The 16,511-nt window shown below is 39.0% G+C and overlaps 1 protein-coding gene across 1 annotated transcript in view; it reads right to left on the bottom strand.

Moving 5' to 3' along the window:
• Positions 1-8,004, bottom strand: part of OMA1 (OMA1 zinc metallopeptidase) — a 30,875-nt gene extending 22,871 nt beyond the window's left edge. Inside the window, exons 1-3 of the mRNA XM_015831564.1 lie at positions 7,996-8,004; positions 4,842-5,356; positions 3,046-3,274 (exon numbers count right to left, since the gene is read on the bottom strand). Coding sequence (XP_015687050.1) covers positions 3,046-3,274; positions 4,842-5,332 — 720 coding nt within the window. The 5' untranslated portion in view covers positions 5,333-5,356; positions 7,996-8,004. The remainder of the gene's footprint in view (positions 1-3,045; positions 3,275-4,841; positions 5,357-7,995) is intronic.
• Positions 8,005-16,511: the final 8,507 nt, after the last annotated feature.

Genomic DNA, 16,511 nt, shown 5'->3' with positions numbered 1-16,511 from the left:
TTTGAAATCAAAAGGAAATACACCCTTATGGTAGCTACAATTCAGCTCCATACCCTTCCCACTGGATTGGCTTAATAATGAAGGTGGAACAATTGTTCTCATTATAAAACCCCGTCAGGAAATGCTAAAAAATCAGACACCACTGTTGCATTCAAGTGCCATTATAAAGCAGCTTCTCCTTTGGTGCTTTAAATATTCTTTGTTCCTCTCATTCTCTTCATTTTCTCTTCCTTCCACTTCTATTATCAACTGAAGCCTTCACCACACAGAAGGCAGTCATCATATATGCAGATAAATGCCACTCAAATCCTGCAGGGTAACCAAGACAGATAAGCAGAAGAAAGGAGAATTCTTGCTGCAAATAATACTTTTCTTCCAACTACCTCCTATACCCTTTGACTTCTGCAACACATAAAAATGGTGTCTTGCCTCAAGGGTATCATGTAACAATTTCTCCCCAAACAACAAGAAGCTGTGCTTCCACAACAGGAAGCTCAATTCAGCTTTCAGCATTTTGACCTATCCAGTACACTCTTGGATCAAACCTTACTTTTAAATTCTTTTTGATCATCAGGCAAGTTTAAGCCTCTGGACAGTAACTGAGTGTAAGCCAAGGTAAATGAACAGATGGAGACAAAACTACCGAGGGTTACTTTTTCCCCTGCCCTGTATATCTTTGTGGCATTATATCTCACCGTTGTACTGTGATCCAGAGGCGACAGTTCCGGAGAGCTAACTATTTAACATATGAGGCAAGCCACAATCCTGACATAACCAAGTTTTGCTAGAAATGTAGGAGCCAACCTTGCTAATGCTCCTGGCACCTTATGAAGCTTAGTAATCAGAGGCAGCAACACAACAATTTCCTGACTCAAGTCAGTGGTTATTCTTCTAAGTCTTGCCCAGGAAAGGCCAAAGTCTGTCAGTATGCCTAGCCCAGTCTGACATTCCACTGAAGCCAGAGATGAAGAAATCCTCCTTAGGAGTGGCTCAAACTTGACAAACAGCCACACCAACTTCCCTGGCATTTTGAAAACCCAGTGATCAGAGAGAGCAAAATACCCACCCACGAGGCCAAGTCAGGGGTGAATCTTATATTAAGCTCAGTGTCCCAGAAAATTAAGAGCTTTTTTTTCCCCCAACAGTTTCTGTGCAGGATGATTTCTGCATTGGTTTAGCGTAAATTAGGCCCTTTGTTGGAGAACGTGGCTGCTGCTATGCTGTCTTTCTGCTGTCTTTGCTCTATCTCTGCCTCACAACAGGTACAAGGAGCACATTTTAAAATGTCAGGGTTACATAACAAAGTTTGCTCAGAAGGGTTGGTAAATCCTGCTATTTTCACAGCATTCTGTTAAAAAAAACAGTGCTTTATAGTCTATGATGAACTTTTTTTCAAGCAGAAACTCAAGGTAGCTGAAATCAAGAAAGTTCACTAACAAACCACATACTTGAATCATATACCCTCTTGGAATCACCATCAAAATTAAACCAGAGCTGATTCGCAGAGGTTTAAATATACTTTTTGCAGATACTGAACTTATTTTTATTCATCAGTATCAAGCCAACTGAGTATCATCAGCATACTGATGATACCTCACTGCCTGGCGATGGATAAGCTCATCCAGGAAACTCATGTAGATGTTAAATTGGAGAGGGAAGAGCATTGACCCCTGTGACATCCCACACAGCAGGCACTGAGGGCGGAATCTCTCCTCTGCAACCACCATTGACTGGAACCAACCCTGCAGAAAAGAGGTGAACTAGCATAACACCATGCCACCTACCCTCAGTCTCTGAGTAGATCTAGGATCCCATGGTTGATGGTATTGAAAGCCACCAAGCGATCAAGTAAGGCAACGATGGACACAAAGCCACCATCCCACCCATGCCACAGATCATCCAAAAGCACAAGCAATGCTACTTCCATACTATATGCAACTCTAAATTCTAACTGAAAAAAATGCAGATAATTCATCCAAGTCCTCTGAAATTGCTGCATAACCACCTTCTCAATCGCCTTCCTCAAAAAGGGGAGCATGGATACAGGATGAAAGTTTGTCCAGCATCATGGGGGTCCAGTGATGGCTTCTTAAGGAGGGGGTGAACCAAAACCTTCTTAACATGCAAAGGAACAAACCTCTCCCACTGAAAGAATTCACCACCATTAGAATTCACCACCACCACGCCTTGGGCCACTTTCACAAGCCAAGAAGGGCAGAGATACTAGCAAAAGAATACCCTTAATTTCTAACAACCCTTATTTTGATATCCAATTGGATATCTGCAAATATATATTTTCTCTAGAAAAGGGGCATATGTCTTTTCAGATATTAAAGAATTATCATTATTTCTACTCAGCAATAATGATAGATAGATAGATAGATAGATAGATAGATAGATAGATAGATAGATAGATAGATAGATAGATAGATAGATAGATAGAGATAGATAGATAGATAGATAGATAGATAGATAGATAGATAGATAGATAGATAGATAGATAGATAGATAGATAGATAGATAGATAGATAGATAGATAGATAATCTTTATTGTCATTTTTTACTGTGGGCACACCGGTACACATTAAAAATGAAATTCTGTTACCTGCTCTCAAAATGTACACATACATAACACACATATAGACATACTATATACATACATATGTATATACCTACAGCCTTACATATAAATACATATAAATATTAATCACTGCCCATCTTGAACACATAGCGGAAAGCGGAAGCTTGAGAGTTCACAAGATTGATACTGTATGGAACAAAACTGTGACTGAATCTGGATGTTCTGCTTTGGATACCACGAAGCCCCCTCCCAGAAGGTAACAAGGAATGAGAGAGAATAGTTGTTATAATATAACAATGTTTGTGGGATTATAAATTGTAACAGCTACAGCCAAAGCACTAAGTCAGAATACTACAATAAATGGATGAACTCAATGTAGTTCATACATTATAGCACTTTGACAAAAAAAGGCCATTCTAAAAAAACAAGAAACAAAGGTTTTGTTTACCTCAGTAATTACCTACCATGTTATACTCAATTTCCGTCATTTCTGCAAACTGATCCTTGTGAAATACTACAAGCCGAGTGCGTCCAGTTATCGGTGTCTCCTCCAAATGTGTAAAATAAAAAAGGATAAATACAACTCCAAAGCTAGAAATTCCAAGGACCATCTTCCATTTATTTCTTCTCACAGCTTCTTTAAATAACTCCTTCTTGTTTGGAGGAAGTGCATGCCACCATTTTCTTATGCTCCTAGAAGACACAAATATTACAATTTTCAAGCAACTGCCCCTAGATTGATATAATATATATAATCTTGGGTACAGATTATATCCAGATGAGAGGTTTGCAACTAACTTGGCTGTTATGAAGTCAAAGTAAAAAATAAATAAAGTGCAATTGTTTCTTACTACAGCACAATAAATCAATATCCTGCCAATTCCACCTAAGGACTACAAAACAAGCTTTACAGATTGGTAAAATCCTTTAGTCTTTGTAAAATAATAAATATTTATTTTATCATATTTAAGGATATTATTTGTAATAAAAGATTCAAATGCATTTAGCCACTTCAACTACTTATCTATAATATGAAGAAACATTTTCTTGTGTAATTTGCACTAGTAAAATAAGTGTTTATTTCATACTTAAGTATGATTTAAATATACCCAACTAAATAAACAATTTAAGGTTTGCATTGAACCTTGAGTCAACTAAACAAACCACACTATGGTTTAATGCAAGATGTAACCCTAGAGTCTGCAAGATATACCAATTATCAAAAGTAGAATAATCTATATTTAAGCCACAAACTGGTTGGAATTTTAAATATTTAGAATGTACTGTACATTTAGTATTTCTATGTATTTTTCTCCAAACTAACAAATAACGCACCCTATTCAATGCATGAGAACTTAACAGACAGAAGCTCTTATAAATCCAAGTGAAGAAACTGGCTCCAATTTCTGGCAATCCAAGTTGGATTCTACAGAACAAACTGGGAACTGATTTTATATCTCAAATTCCTAGCAATCAAGATGCTACGTGTGACTAATGTAGACCCAACAACTGACTGATCCCAAGTAGCAGTGAGTGAGCAGCATAAATCCTTTCATTCCTTTTAGCTTCTATAGCATTTATCTGCCTCCTGGGCCACGAGACAGTGTCCACATCACTGGCTAGAAAAGTGCCAAAGCACTAGTCTGTTACTTTTGCTAGAGTACAAATACTAGATTCCTATACATTTACTCCACAGTAGGGGCTAGCAACTCTGTCATTAAGTGGTGCGGTAGTTAGGTACACATAACCACAACTTATGACTTCCTTCCTACTTCATTGACTTTGCTTATCAGAAGCTGGCTATGAAGGCTGCAAATACCAATCATGTAACTTTGTGACTGTCATACATATGCAGCAGTTGCCAATGCCCAAATCACAATCCCATGAGTTAGGGGGAGGTTGCTATGGTCTCAACTTCAAGGGCCGGTTGTATTTTACTCTATTTTCAGTGCTGTTGTAAGTTCAAACAGGAGTTGAACAAGGTTAGGGAAGTGGTGTAGTGCTCTCTTTAGCTTAAAAATTGGAATGCAGCATGCTGTTTTCTTCCGCTTTTTGCCCAAGACCAAAATGCTACCATATGATGAGCTACATCAGTAACTTTAAAAGAGCTACAAGAAACTCAGTATTTTCTTCCATTCTATGAGCTTTTATCAAAACTGCTCCTTTGTAAACACACCACAAAATTTACAAGAAATTATGCCTACTTTTTTTAAGAAAGACTGTTACATTCTTTTTGAATTGGACAATATTGATTAGTTACCTCCCAAGGATGATAGCAAAAAGCTTTTGCACTGGTTTCAAGATCATCAGTAAAAGTGGAGCTGGAGCAGCTTTCAATATGGATGATCCATGAAAGCATCTGAAGGTTTGGATGTTCTGAGTAGCAACGTCTTGTAATTTCTGAGGCACATTAGTTCCAAATAATACATCTTTTCTCCTTGCCTTTTGCTGAGTGAGAATACAAGGCCTTCTAAAATAGCTGCATCTACTTCTATATATTTCTACATCTTTAGGATCTGGAAGCCATCTATAAGTTCTATTCATGATGTTTCCACAGTTTCTGGAATTGTCATTCCACAAATAAAATCTAATGCTGTTCTTTTTATTCCATGCTTGGCACTTTGTCAATTGATGCTGGGCTCCATTTAAAGCTTTACTGGAAAATGTATAAGGATTAATGCATTTTCCCCAATTAATTGAAGATGCCAACTGAATTAAAATACAGTTTCTTGAACCACCAAAGAAAGCCATCACTCCGTTGTTGAGTTTTGATATCTAAATGAAGATAATCAAAATGTATTGTTACAAAAGAATGTATTTGTAAGCATGTGATACAATAGGGAAAACAAATCAATTAATCCATATAAAATTGACAGACCTACTCTGAGTGCTACATGATAAAACACTGCCTGGCTTTGGACAGCCATAAATCTTGTTTATGAAGACAGGAACAAAAAGTCTACTGCTTAGATTAATTTTAAACTAGTTTCCAAATAATAATTTGACAAACCAAATCTACACTTTTTATAAGTCAACATTAAGCCAGAATTCCACCATTTGGACACACAGCTTAATACAAGGCTTAATTCAAATCAGTCACTTGTTAGGATTGGCATCCATACAAATTAAACAAACAAATAAATAAAACACTAACAAGGTCCCAAACAAGAAGTATGAAACAAGAAGGACCAGACCCAGGGTTTATTCCTAGGAACCAGCATGTAAACCTGGACAATGTGCTTGATAGGATTTTTCATTCATAAAAGTTGCTCTAGGATAGATCATGTTAGGTATACTTGTGGTCCAACCTGATCCAGGAACCAAGAAAAAGCAAAGCAGGCCAAAGAAGGAAACTCATGGTGTTGAATCACCAGCTGGTCTGAGTTAACTTTTCATAACTTTCAACACAGCCATGACTAGATCTCTGCTTGTGTGGCAGAACCACTCCTTGTTATTCATCACATACAGACACAGAAAGCAGATTTTAACAGCATGCAACAATTAAAGGGAAAGAAGAATTGTATCCCTGCCCCTCTTGGGGATGCAATGGTATGACATAACTAGATTTCAACTTTTGTAGCTTTAGATTTTGTTCCATTATTTTAATACAGTATTTCAAAACTGCTAATCCCTTGGGAGAGCATATAAACACAATTAAAAATGGCAACAGTTAAGAAATAAAGCAGAACTTTGGAAACAGGAAGCAAGACTGAAGAAGTAGTGAAAGAGAAATTAGAGCAGAGTTTAAGAGAAGGAGAAAGTGGATGACAGCAAATAGACAAAACAAATTACAGGAGAAAGAAAGAAGATAAAATACTAGGGATTTCAAGAAAGCTTAATTTCATACCTTTTATGGGTTTGTATTTTGTGCTAAGCCTGAAATCATACAACTCAGTCGGCTTGGTTTTGATTCATACATGAATCATGCTACTGCAGTAAGTTTCTGCAATGGGTGAAGATAAAATAGATGGCTTAACAAATCATGGATAATGAAATTCTGGCTTAGAATAATAACCAGTTGAATTGGTCAGAGAAGCCTTAAACTCGTTGCTACATAAGTTACAATTTCTCTGCTCCAACATTCACCACCTACACAGGAATGAGATATTTTACTATCTCATGCAACACAACTGTAAATATAATGAAGATAATATTCCACGGAGCCCTTACAATGCTCTGATATTTATATAGATCATTAAAGTGTAGCAAAGCTGTCTGTAATTCAAAGAACACCCCCCACTCATCAAAAGAAAGGAGGCAATATTCAAAATGTACTTTAACTAAGGAAAATGCTGAGAAACTTGGGGAAATACAGATAGCCTGATGAAAGTGTCAAAAGATGGTGGGGAGGGTTAGCAGAGTGAGCAAAATAACAATCGGACACTGCCTAATCAAGTTTCTTTTTTCCAATTGAGGAAAATGTCTCTGGGAGGCAAAAACATATAGTACATTAATCTAGACTCCATGCCAATATAGTAAGTCACCCATTAAACCAACTGAGAATTAAAAACAAGTACTCCTATCATATTTCCAGGAGAACCTATGATTAAAAGAATTACCTTGCTGAACTTGCACACCTGCATTTTGAGATTCCAAACCCAGTGTGGACAACAAATACCCACATAGTCTCCAGCACAGATTATACAACCAAAGAGCCAAATCATGCACCTCCAAACTGTAAAAGGGGGAATACCACGTATGCTTGCCCTTCTGGTTCTTCAACTTTCTTGCAACTTCCATGCAAAAATATTTCCACAGTCTGTTTTTACATCAGACAGAGCTAATGTTACTGACAGAAGAGAATATTTGTAGCTCAGAGTTGATCTGTGGGGTCCTTGGTACTCTCTGATCTTGGTGGTTTTCTTGCAGACATTTCATTACCCAACTAGGTAACATCATCAGTGCAATAACTGGCCTGGGGGTAAGAAGACCTCATCCCTGTCCCATCCAGCTCTTAGCTCTTAATTCGATTTTAGTATATCTCTTAATATTTTAGCTTTGTGTTGTTTTAATCTTTTAACTATTTGTTACTTCTTTTATAACTTGTAAGCTGCCCAGAGTCACCTTGTAAGGGCGGTATAAAAATAAATAAAATAAATAAATAAAACCACCAAGCCCAGACAACTCCAAGGACCCCATAGAACTAATGTTCTCTGCTGTTAAAAACGGTAACAATCACACATTTTGGAATCTGGTCTAATATGTTAGCCTGCCTTGATCCATTTCCCTCCAGGAATGCTGACTACACCACCCACTATCCCAAACAGGAGCTGTAGGGAATGACGGGACATGTAGTCCAACACATGCTAAGGAGCAGCTCACCAGAGAAGGCTGCTTTATGAGACGTAGAAACCCAAAGGAAGAAAGAGGAAGAACTCGGGCAGCGCTGGCGCCCATACGGACATGGCACCTACCACCAACGTGGGAATGGACCCATCCGGCCGGGGAACGGCTGAGACCAGACGCCCCAGGCTGGGTAGGGGGGGGGGGCGAAAGTTTTACAGCTGGTCCTTCTCCAAGTTCTGCCTTCCCCGAAACCGAGAGAAGTTAGACGCGGGCGAAGGGGCTGAAGGGGGCGAGAAGAAAGGATGGCTTGCGACCGCGGGATGGGTCTCTTTACAACCCGCTCGACTCCAGAAAAAAAAGCGGTTTTCTCGGAGCCTCAAACCCCCCTCCCACCCAGCCGCACCCTCCGTCTGTCTGTCCCGCTCAAGGGCTTTGGCTGCGCTCTAGGCCCAAGCCGCCCCCTCGCTTGGCTTCGCTTCCGGGATTGAGGGCGGAGCGTCGCAGGGAAGGCCTCTTGACTCGCGCGCTGGTTCCAAACGCCGCGGCGGCTGCGGTGGGCAAGTGATGCCCAGGAGGGACGGCCGCAAAGCTGGGCGAGAGCCCTCCTTGGTTGCTTGGGCATGCCAGGGCTGGTCACTGCACCTCCTTGCTTAACTTATTGCCAGGGCAGAGCTGCAGCATTTTTATTTTATTCCTTACTTTCACAAACGCATTCCTTTTCTGCATCGAAAGGGTGGTGCTATGTTTCCCCCCCTAAACAACAGCAAGGTGGCACAAGCATCTTTGTTTCGTTCCGGTAATCACGAGATAACTATGATTTAACTGAATTTTAATGAGAAAACTTTCCATCTGGTTGCATTTATAGTAAAACTAGGCATGCTGCTGGCCCATCAGAAGCATGTTTTTCCAGGCTGGCTTGTAAGTTTGTGTGTCCCTAAGAGAAATAAATAAAACACTGATTCTGTGTGCGTGGGTTTTTGTTTTTTTCTCTAAATCCCTAGTCCTTAGTTGGATAATCTTTATTAGGACCAGTAAAATTGTGCAAGTTGAGAAAAGTATAAGAGTATAAGTAAAATAAGAAATGACAACCAGAGGTGAGAAATAATGTACACGTTGCCTAAAGAGGCTGTTTTTTAAGATCAGTATTTCTGTACTGTATTGCTTTCTAAACTTCTTGCCTTTACAATTGAAAACAGGCAACATCTAGGAAACAGTTTTATTATGAATAAAGGAATAGAATCTGGAGGAACATTTCAAACTGTCATCCCTCCAAAATATGTAAAAAGACCTAATCAAACCAATGGCTTGGGGGTTTTTTTTCTGCTTAAAATCTTTTCTTCAGTGTCCAGTTTCTAAAATCATCACTTACTTTTTGTTTTGACTTGCAATAGCTAGGATAGCAAGAAAAAAAGTCTTGTTTCCCATAAGAAGCTGTTTATACTTTTGTAAAATCAGGAAACCTATAATAAAATGTGATGCTAATATTAAACATCCATGATTTATTTGGCCATCTTGATAAAAATTGGAATCCCCTATTCATGTACCTGGGATCCTACATCACCTGTGGGCATATACCTAATGGGCTTTGCTTATTTATTATTTATTTATAAAATTTATAGACTGCCATCTTACCTCAAGATAACTCTGGGTGGCTTACAATCAAATCAAATTATTTAAATCTGGTGGTTTAAATAATTTTGCACACTAGGTTTATTTTAAAAAAAACAAAAACAAAACACCCTTGATTGGCAAACCTATATATTACAATTCCAAGCTAGTCACCAAATGCAACATAGATAATTATAGGATAACTTTACTAAATCTAAACATGAATACTACTTTATATGTAAATGTGGCATGTGTAGTCATACAATTAGAAATTTATTAGTGCATTTTTCTTTAAATAGACAGCTAGATCAAAAGACATTGTAAGTAGTCATTATAAGCAGTGGCTGTTCTTGAATTTTAATGAGGAAACAACACCTTTATTTTGAAGAGAGGATGAAAAAGAAAGCTCAGAAACTGTCCTCTGATCTGCGAGCAACTAGTGATTAGTGTAGGTGTAGGGAGTCCAGGTTTATATCTACTCTGAGCCATCGAAACTTACTGAATAACTTTGAGTAGTTGTATTTCCTGGCCCAGTCATCTCACATGATCGTTATGGGGGGAAAATTAGAGAAGATAATATGTGCACTAGTTACTGAAACCACTGTCATGATATTCACGTGCTACCTACTAGAAGACCCTGATTGGGAAGTCTCACAATTGTAGCTAAATTTTGTACCATCATTATGACATTTAGAAAATTTTGCATCTGATTGTTTCCCCAGATATATCTAATGCAGGCATGAGTAGGTTTTCATGTGCTGGGTAATGTGTCTTTTAACTTTTCTGTATTTAGTCTATGACTGTGTAGTTTAATAAATAAAAACTATTGAATGTGCTGTCTTGAGTTGAAAGAAAGATGAGGATATATAGATCTAATGGATATGTACAGTTACACAACTTGACTTCTTTAGATCTTCTAATAGCTTGGAGATTCTTTAACATGCTAACTTACAAATACATTGGTTTTTGACTTCCAACACCCTTAGCCTGCAACATCAAGATTTTTTTTCCCCATGTTTAAAATAAGCAAGGAGTGTTGCCACCAAAAGAAAAGCACACCACATGACTTCCTTATAAAGCAGAAGCTGGCAGACTACCTCTTTAAATGTCTTGGTATATGGCGGGGATGGGCAACTATGGCCCCTTTCCAACCTGTGGACTTCAACTTCCAGAATTCCTGAGGAATTGAAGTCCACAAGTTGGAAGGGACCATAGTTGCTCACGCCTGGTATATGGCTCCCATATTGCCATTGATTATGCTGAGTGGGACTGATGGGTGCTGAAGACTCAAATATCAGAGGACACTTGGTTCAAGAAAACGAAAATGTTAGGAAGATTGTAACTCTGAAGCCTTTCACTGATCAAAAGGGGGTCTATGAATACAGCGTGTATAAATAAAGTTTCCAAATCAGGCTGGATTGCTGGTGGCTTCATGAATGTGTCTACAGCAGGAATTCTGGGAATTGAAGTCCACAGGGTGGAAAGGGGCCATAGTTGTCCACCCATGCTTTAGAATATATAGTTTTCACGGTAGACGTATGTTACACTATCACTGTCTTTAATAAGAGAACAACTCAAACCCTCATTTCTTAATTATATTTTGAAAGAAAGCTTCCAAACCCTTTGCCAAGAGCCTTTTCTGATAAAAGTAGTAAGAGATTTTAACATTTTTGTATTGAGTAACTATACCTACAAAGAGAGAGAATGAGAAGTAAAAGGGAGGCATATGCATTAAGAATAAAATAATAGAATAACAGAGTTGGAAGGGACCTTGGAGGTCTTCCAGTCCAACCCTCTGCTCAATAATAATAACAATAATTGCTCACATTCTCAAACACACACACGTGTGTGTTCAGAGAGACACTGATTCCAAAGAACTGCCTGAAAAATAACGGAAGCAAATGTCACCTGTTCTTCTGGACCTAGCTCTAAGATCTCAAAGGAGGATTACAAACCCATTTTCATTCTCTCTCTCATTTAGTAACTGCCTTCTGTGTCTTATAATTATTTCCTCAGGACGTGGAGTGTGCTGGGAAAGGATTCCAAGTCTATTAGTCCTTTAGGGACTCAAGGCCTTCATGAAAATCAAATGAGGACTTTGTCAGCTTATACAGCGTGCACAATTTTAACAAAAAGAAACGGGCATAAGGAATTTTGCTAATGCTACCAAGCCATATTTTTTAAAAAATCTGGAAAAGTCAAATCTCACTACCTTAATAGGCCATTGTAATATTTCTAGATTAATTTCAGCATTAAAGTGAGGTAATTTGCAGCACTTAGAAATTTATCAAAACCCCGAGGCAGATCAATGGGGAGGCTTTGAAAATGCTAATTGTACCTGCATGGGAAAGATTATGGTTGTAATAGTATTAACAACCCTATTAAGGAACAGGGAGTTGAGAAGCAATTTATAATATTGCAATCATTCTCTGAAGAAGTGGTTAAATAAAAATGTAAGATATAGATTATTTTGTTTTTATCGCTGTTAAAATATGACTATTGATGTCATCTGCCCTGACTGAAATATATCTCATTTATGAAAAATACTTGTAATTACACATTTTAAAAAGAATCCTATAAAATAGCAGACAATGCAAGGAAATCTCTGTATGGTATTTCAATCCCATTTTTCAACAGTTGTCACTGATGTATTGTATGATGAAAATCAAAAAGGAAAAATATCCACAATATTAAAACTGTGTTTAAGATCTAATTGCTAACTATTTACAAGAGAAAATTAAAGTTACGTGTCTTAGCTCCTTGGGGAAATCCTGGGAATGAGGCAGAAGCCCTCAGACAATCTTTCAGAACTGAAGAAATACAGTCATTATCCTTGCCATATATTTTTCAAGAGTAGTCCTACATGGACTGGCGGCAATTGACTAAATGTACAATGTTTAATTGTACATTTGTACAACTAGACACAGCATAGTATCAAGGACTGTTCCAGAATGTTCTTCTAAATGTGCCTACTACTTATAGTCCTCGATTTACAATTGCAATTAGGACCAGAATCTCTGTGCTTAATCATGCCCAATTTTACGACCACTTTTGCCATGGATGTTCAGTGAATCAGTGCAGTTGCTAAGTGGATCATACGGTCATTAAGTGAATTTGGCTTCCCCCATCGTCTTGTTGGAAGCCAGCTGGAAAGAGAGCAAATGACAGTTACATGACCTTGAGATTCTGCAACCCTCATAAACATGCTGGTCGCCAAGCATCCAAATTTTGATTATATGACCATGGGGATGCTGCAGTGATTATAAGTGCGAGGACTAATCATAAGTCACTTTTTTTTAGTACCGGTGTAACTTCAATTGATCACTAAACAAAGGGCTGTCAGTTGAGGACTGCCTGTATCTACTATCTCTCCTAGTAATCATTTTCTGGAGGAACTAAATTGCCTTTTTGGCATCCTCTACTATAGGATTGGACCATTTCCTAGACTTGTTCAGTCCTTCCCTTGTCAGCAACATAAAAGCTAGAAGCAACACACCATGGAACATATTGGTTGAAGTGTCTCATTCATTTGTTAAGGTTACAGTGACAAAAATTAATTTCCCAACACTACCTTTTGCTAGGACCCAAAAGCCACAGGTCCGTCAACCCTGGGGTAAAATTTGCTAAATAACTGTTATTCTGATGCCTTTTCTTTGAATTGAAAATGACATATGGCCAGATATATTATACAATGTTCCTTGCTGCAATTAATCTTTGTGTTCCTTTGATTAATTACTGACATATAAAGTACAATATCCTTCCCCATTTATAACCTCAGCGTTTTGTCTGTTCCTTCTCAATGGCACACATAGAAATACCAAAGCTTATCCATTTTCAGATGAGGTTAACTAATTACAGAAATTTGATAGCACTTTTAAACTGCCTGGTTTGTCCTGCTTTCATTGTCTCCTATACATCTGGTTCATACACATCTTCTCTACCCTCTTTATTTATCAGGGGTTTTTTTCTGTTTTTCTTTTGTCTTACAGTTTTGATTAATCACATTTATCTTCCTTGTTTATCCATTGAATCTTTCAACTTTCTTCTGTCGTTATACATTGTATTAATCAAAACACAAGCAACCTAGAACCTTTTCAGTTTTGCTTCACTGAAACATGAACTGCTCAAAACAATTCTGATGGAATTGTCCAGATGATTTGAGCTATATTTGAACAAAATGTAGTTTTGTTTACACTTTACCTGAGAATAACTCCCATTGAGTTCAGTGGAACTTGTTTGAAAAAGTGGCTAGAAATGTAAGAACTTGAGAAGAACTCATATGGATGAGAAGAAAAGCTTATTTTATTTTTATTTATTAATAAAACCTTGCCAAGCATCCTTGTTAAAGTACTCAGATATATCTGTGAATCCCAGAAACAAACTATCTTGGCCTATTATTCCATATCAATGTTTTTTAGAGCATGTTCCTGTGACCCAGAAGTAGTATAAAACCACTAGTAATCTTGATAGCACAACCTTCTACAAGTTGTAATTATTTCAGCAATCCTTTATTTGCATTTAATCATTTAGTTCAATATATGAAAAATCACCTTTTGTGTTATACGTTTTATGTAAAATAATCATTTTATTCCTACTAAGGAAAAAATGGACTATGTTACTCATGTCTCACTTGATGTACATGTCTTGCAAAATTGTGATGTATAGCTTAATGTACTGTGCAACACAATCACTAAGCTGGTATAAATCACAATGGCTACTACCATAATAAGACTAAATAATAAACTATGGTTTCTAACCACAGTAGCTGCATGTATACAACAGTTTAAGTGATACTCCATCATTTTAATAAACATTTCTTAGATTGATACCATATACCAGTGATGGCAAACCTTTTAGAGATCGAGTGCCCAAACTTCAACCCACTTATGTATTGCCAGGTGCCGGGTGGGCATGGCCGCCGGGTGGGTGTGGGCCGCTGGGTGGGCGTGACTACAGTGGTCATGGCAGACGGGTGGGCATGGCCAGCTCGATGTTGCTCCTGGGGAGGGACACCTGTGGGGGCCGGGCAGGGTTGGGAAAGATCCAGGGGTCTCTGGCGGGTGGGGCGGTGGGCAGGAGGCTGGTTATGCGGGGAGAGGTGAGGCAGGGCGGGGGTGCCATGTCGCAGGGCAAGATGAGGCAGGGGCCGGGGCGGCTGCTGTCTGACACCATCAGCCCCCGCACACAAAGGCCAGCAAGCGCATGGGTGCTGGAATGCATCTGGCCACGTGGGACCTCGGCAAGTTAGCGGGTGGCTGGTTGAAGAGGACAGTTGCCATCTCCGGGGCATGGCACGTGTGCCCACAGAGATGGCTCCGAGTGCTGCCTCTGGCACGTGTGCCATAGATTCGCCACCCCTGCCGTATACCATAAGCATCTGATAAGCAATGATGTCACATGCACCATATGACACAAATGAGATCGCTGATGTAATTTACATCATTTGTGTAATGATGTGTAACATATGTGATGTTACTTGCCTTCTTGCCCTCAGACCCATGCAATGAGCTAAGCAAGAATCATTACACCGCGGTAATAATATAGCATAGTGAGACAGATTGTCTAGCCACTTTATCTTGTCTAGTAAGAGAAGGTCTATATCAACTACTGTGAAGTTCCTGGTGTTATGAAAATGTAGATTTCAGCCATCTTAATATATAGATAAACAGAGACAGAATCAACTATTGCGACTACGATACTTCCAAACTTTTGGTTTTGAAAGAATAATTTAGAGCAGACTTTCAGAACAGCTTCAAATTATACTTGCAACTCAGGTGGATCCATTCTTTTACCAGTTATTGGAAATCAAGCAAAAGGATGATATGACACAGAGCCATGCTAGAGAAATTCTTCTTCATTGGAGCTTTTATTCAATTATGATAGATAACTTGGATTCATTTCTGTGTGGGAAATAACATTTATTTATTTATTTATTTNCTGATGCCACTCAAATCCCCAATAAACAATTTTCTTACTAACTTCCTCTTTGGCTGCAGATATATTTGCTGATTTACCATGAGTTTGTGTGACATCCCAGTCAGATCCCCCCACTCTGTTAATTGCTTTTTCCTGCCTTTGAATGCCTAGATATGAAAAATGAAACAGAAAAGGTCTCTTTGCAAAATAGGCCTTTTTTCCCCCCTTCACTTCGTTACCAGTGGTAAAATGCAATTGCAGTCTATTTGGTATGAATCAGCCTAGAAAAAGAAGGGGCAAGCCTCAAATTCCTTGTATTACAACAACAACAAAAAAGGAGTTAAGGGTACTTAGTTTGTTTTGGTATTGATTTATTTCCTGGTCTGTGTAAACAGGTCAGTTTTGTGTCATGCTGGCTGCTGACCAATAAAAAATGCTTTTGGGTGTTGTATTAGGTGCTCATCTGCTCCGCCTGTAAATCATTTTGATTCAACCAATGGGAAATATTTCTGGATGTGTTAGTACCATACCATGTGCTCTGGTTGTCAATCTATTTATTTATTTATTTATTTAATTTAATTTATATGCCGCCCTTCTCCCTGCGGGACTCAGGGCGGCGCACAACATATTTAAAACCAAAGCATATATACAATCCCCCCCTATAAAACCGAATTAAACCAAATTTTAAAGTTGTGTCTTCCAAATTCCTAAAAATGAACCCAATATAAAATCCTCCCTAGGTCAGGTCCGCTTGCTGAAAGAGCCATGTCTTGAGGGCGCGACGGAAGGTAAAGAGATCCGGAATTATCCGAATCTCGGGGGGTAGTTCATTCCAGAGGGTAGGGGCACCCACAGAGAAGGCCCTCCCCCTGGGGGTCACCAGCCGACATTGCTTGGCCGACGGCACCCTGAGGAGACCCCCTCTGTGGGAGCGTACCGGTCTGTGGGAGGGAATCTGCGGCAGAAGGCGGTCTCGGAGGTAACCGGGTCCTATGCCATGAAGCGCTTTAAAGGTGGTAACTAACACCTTAAAGCGCACCCGGAAGGCCACTGGCAACCAGTGCAGCTCGCGCAGCAGCGGTGTCACATGGGAGCGACGAGTCCCTCCCAACACCGCCCG

The sequence above is a fragment of the Protobothrops mucrosquamatus genome, unplaced genomic scaffold (genome assembly GCF_001527695.2).
Source record: "Protobothrops mucrosquamatus isolate PMUCROS unplaced genomic scaffold, P.Mucros_1.0 scaffold_261, whole genome shotgun sequence".
Lineage (NCBI taxonomy): Eukaryota > Metazoa > Chordata > Lepidosauria > Squamata > Viperidae > Protobothrops > Protobothrops mucrosquamatus.
Note: the sequence above shows the minus strand (reverse complement) of the source record. Positions and strands in the feature narration are given on the sequence as shown.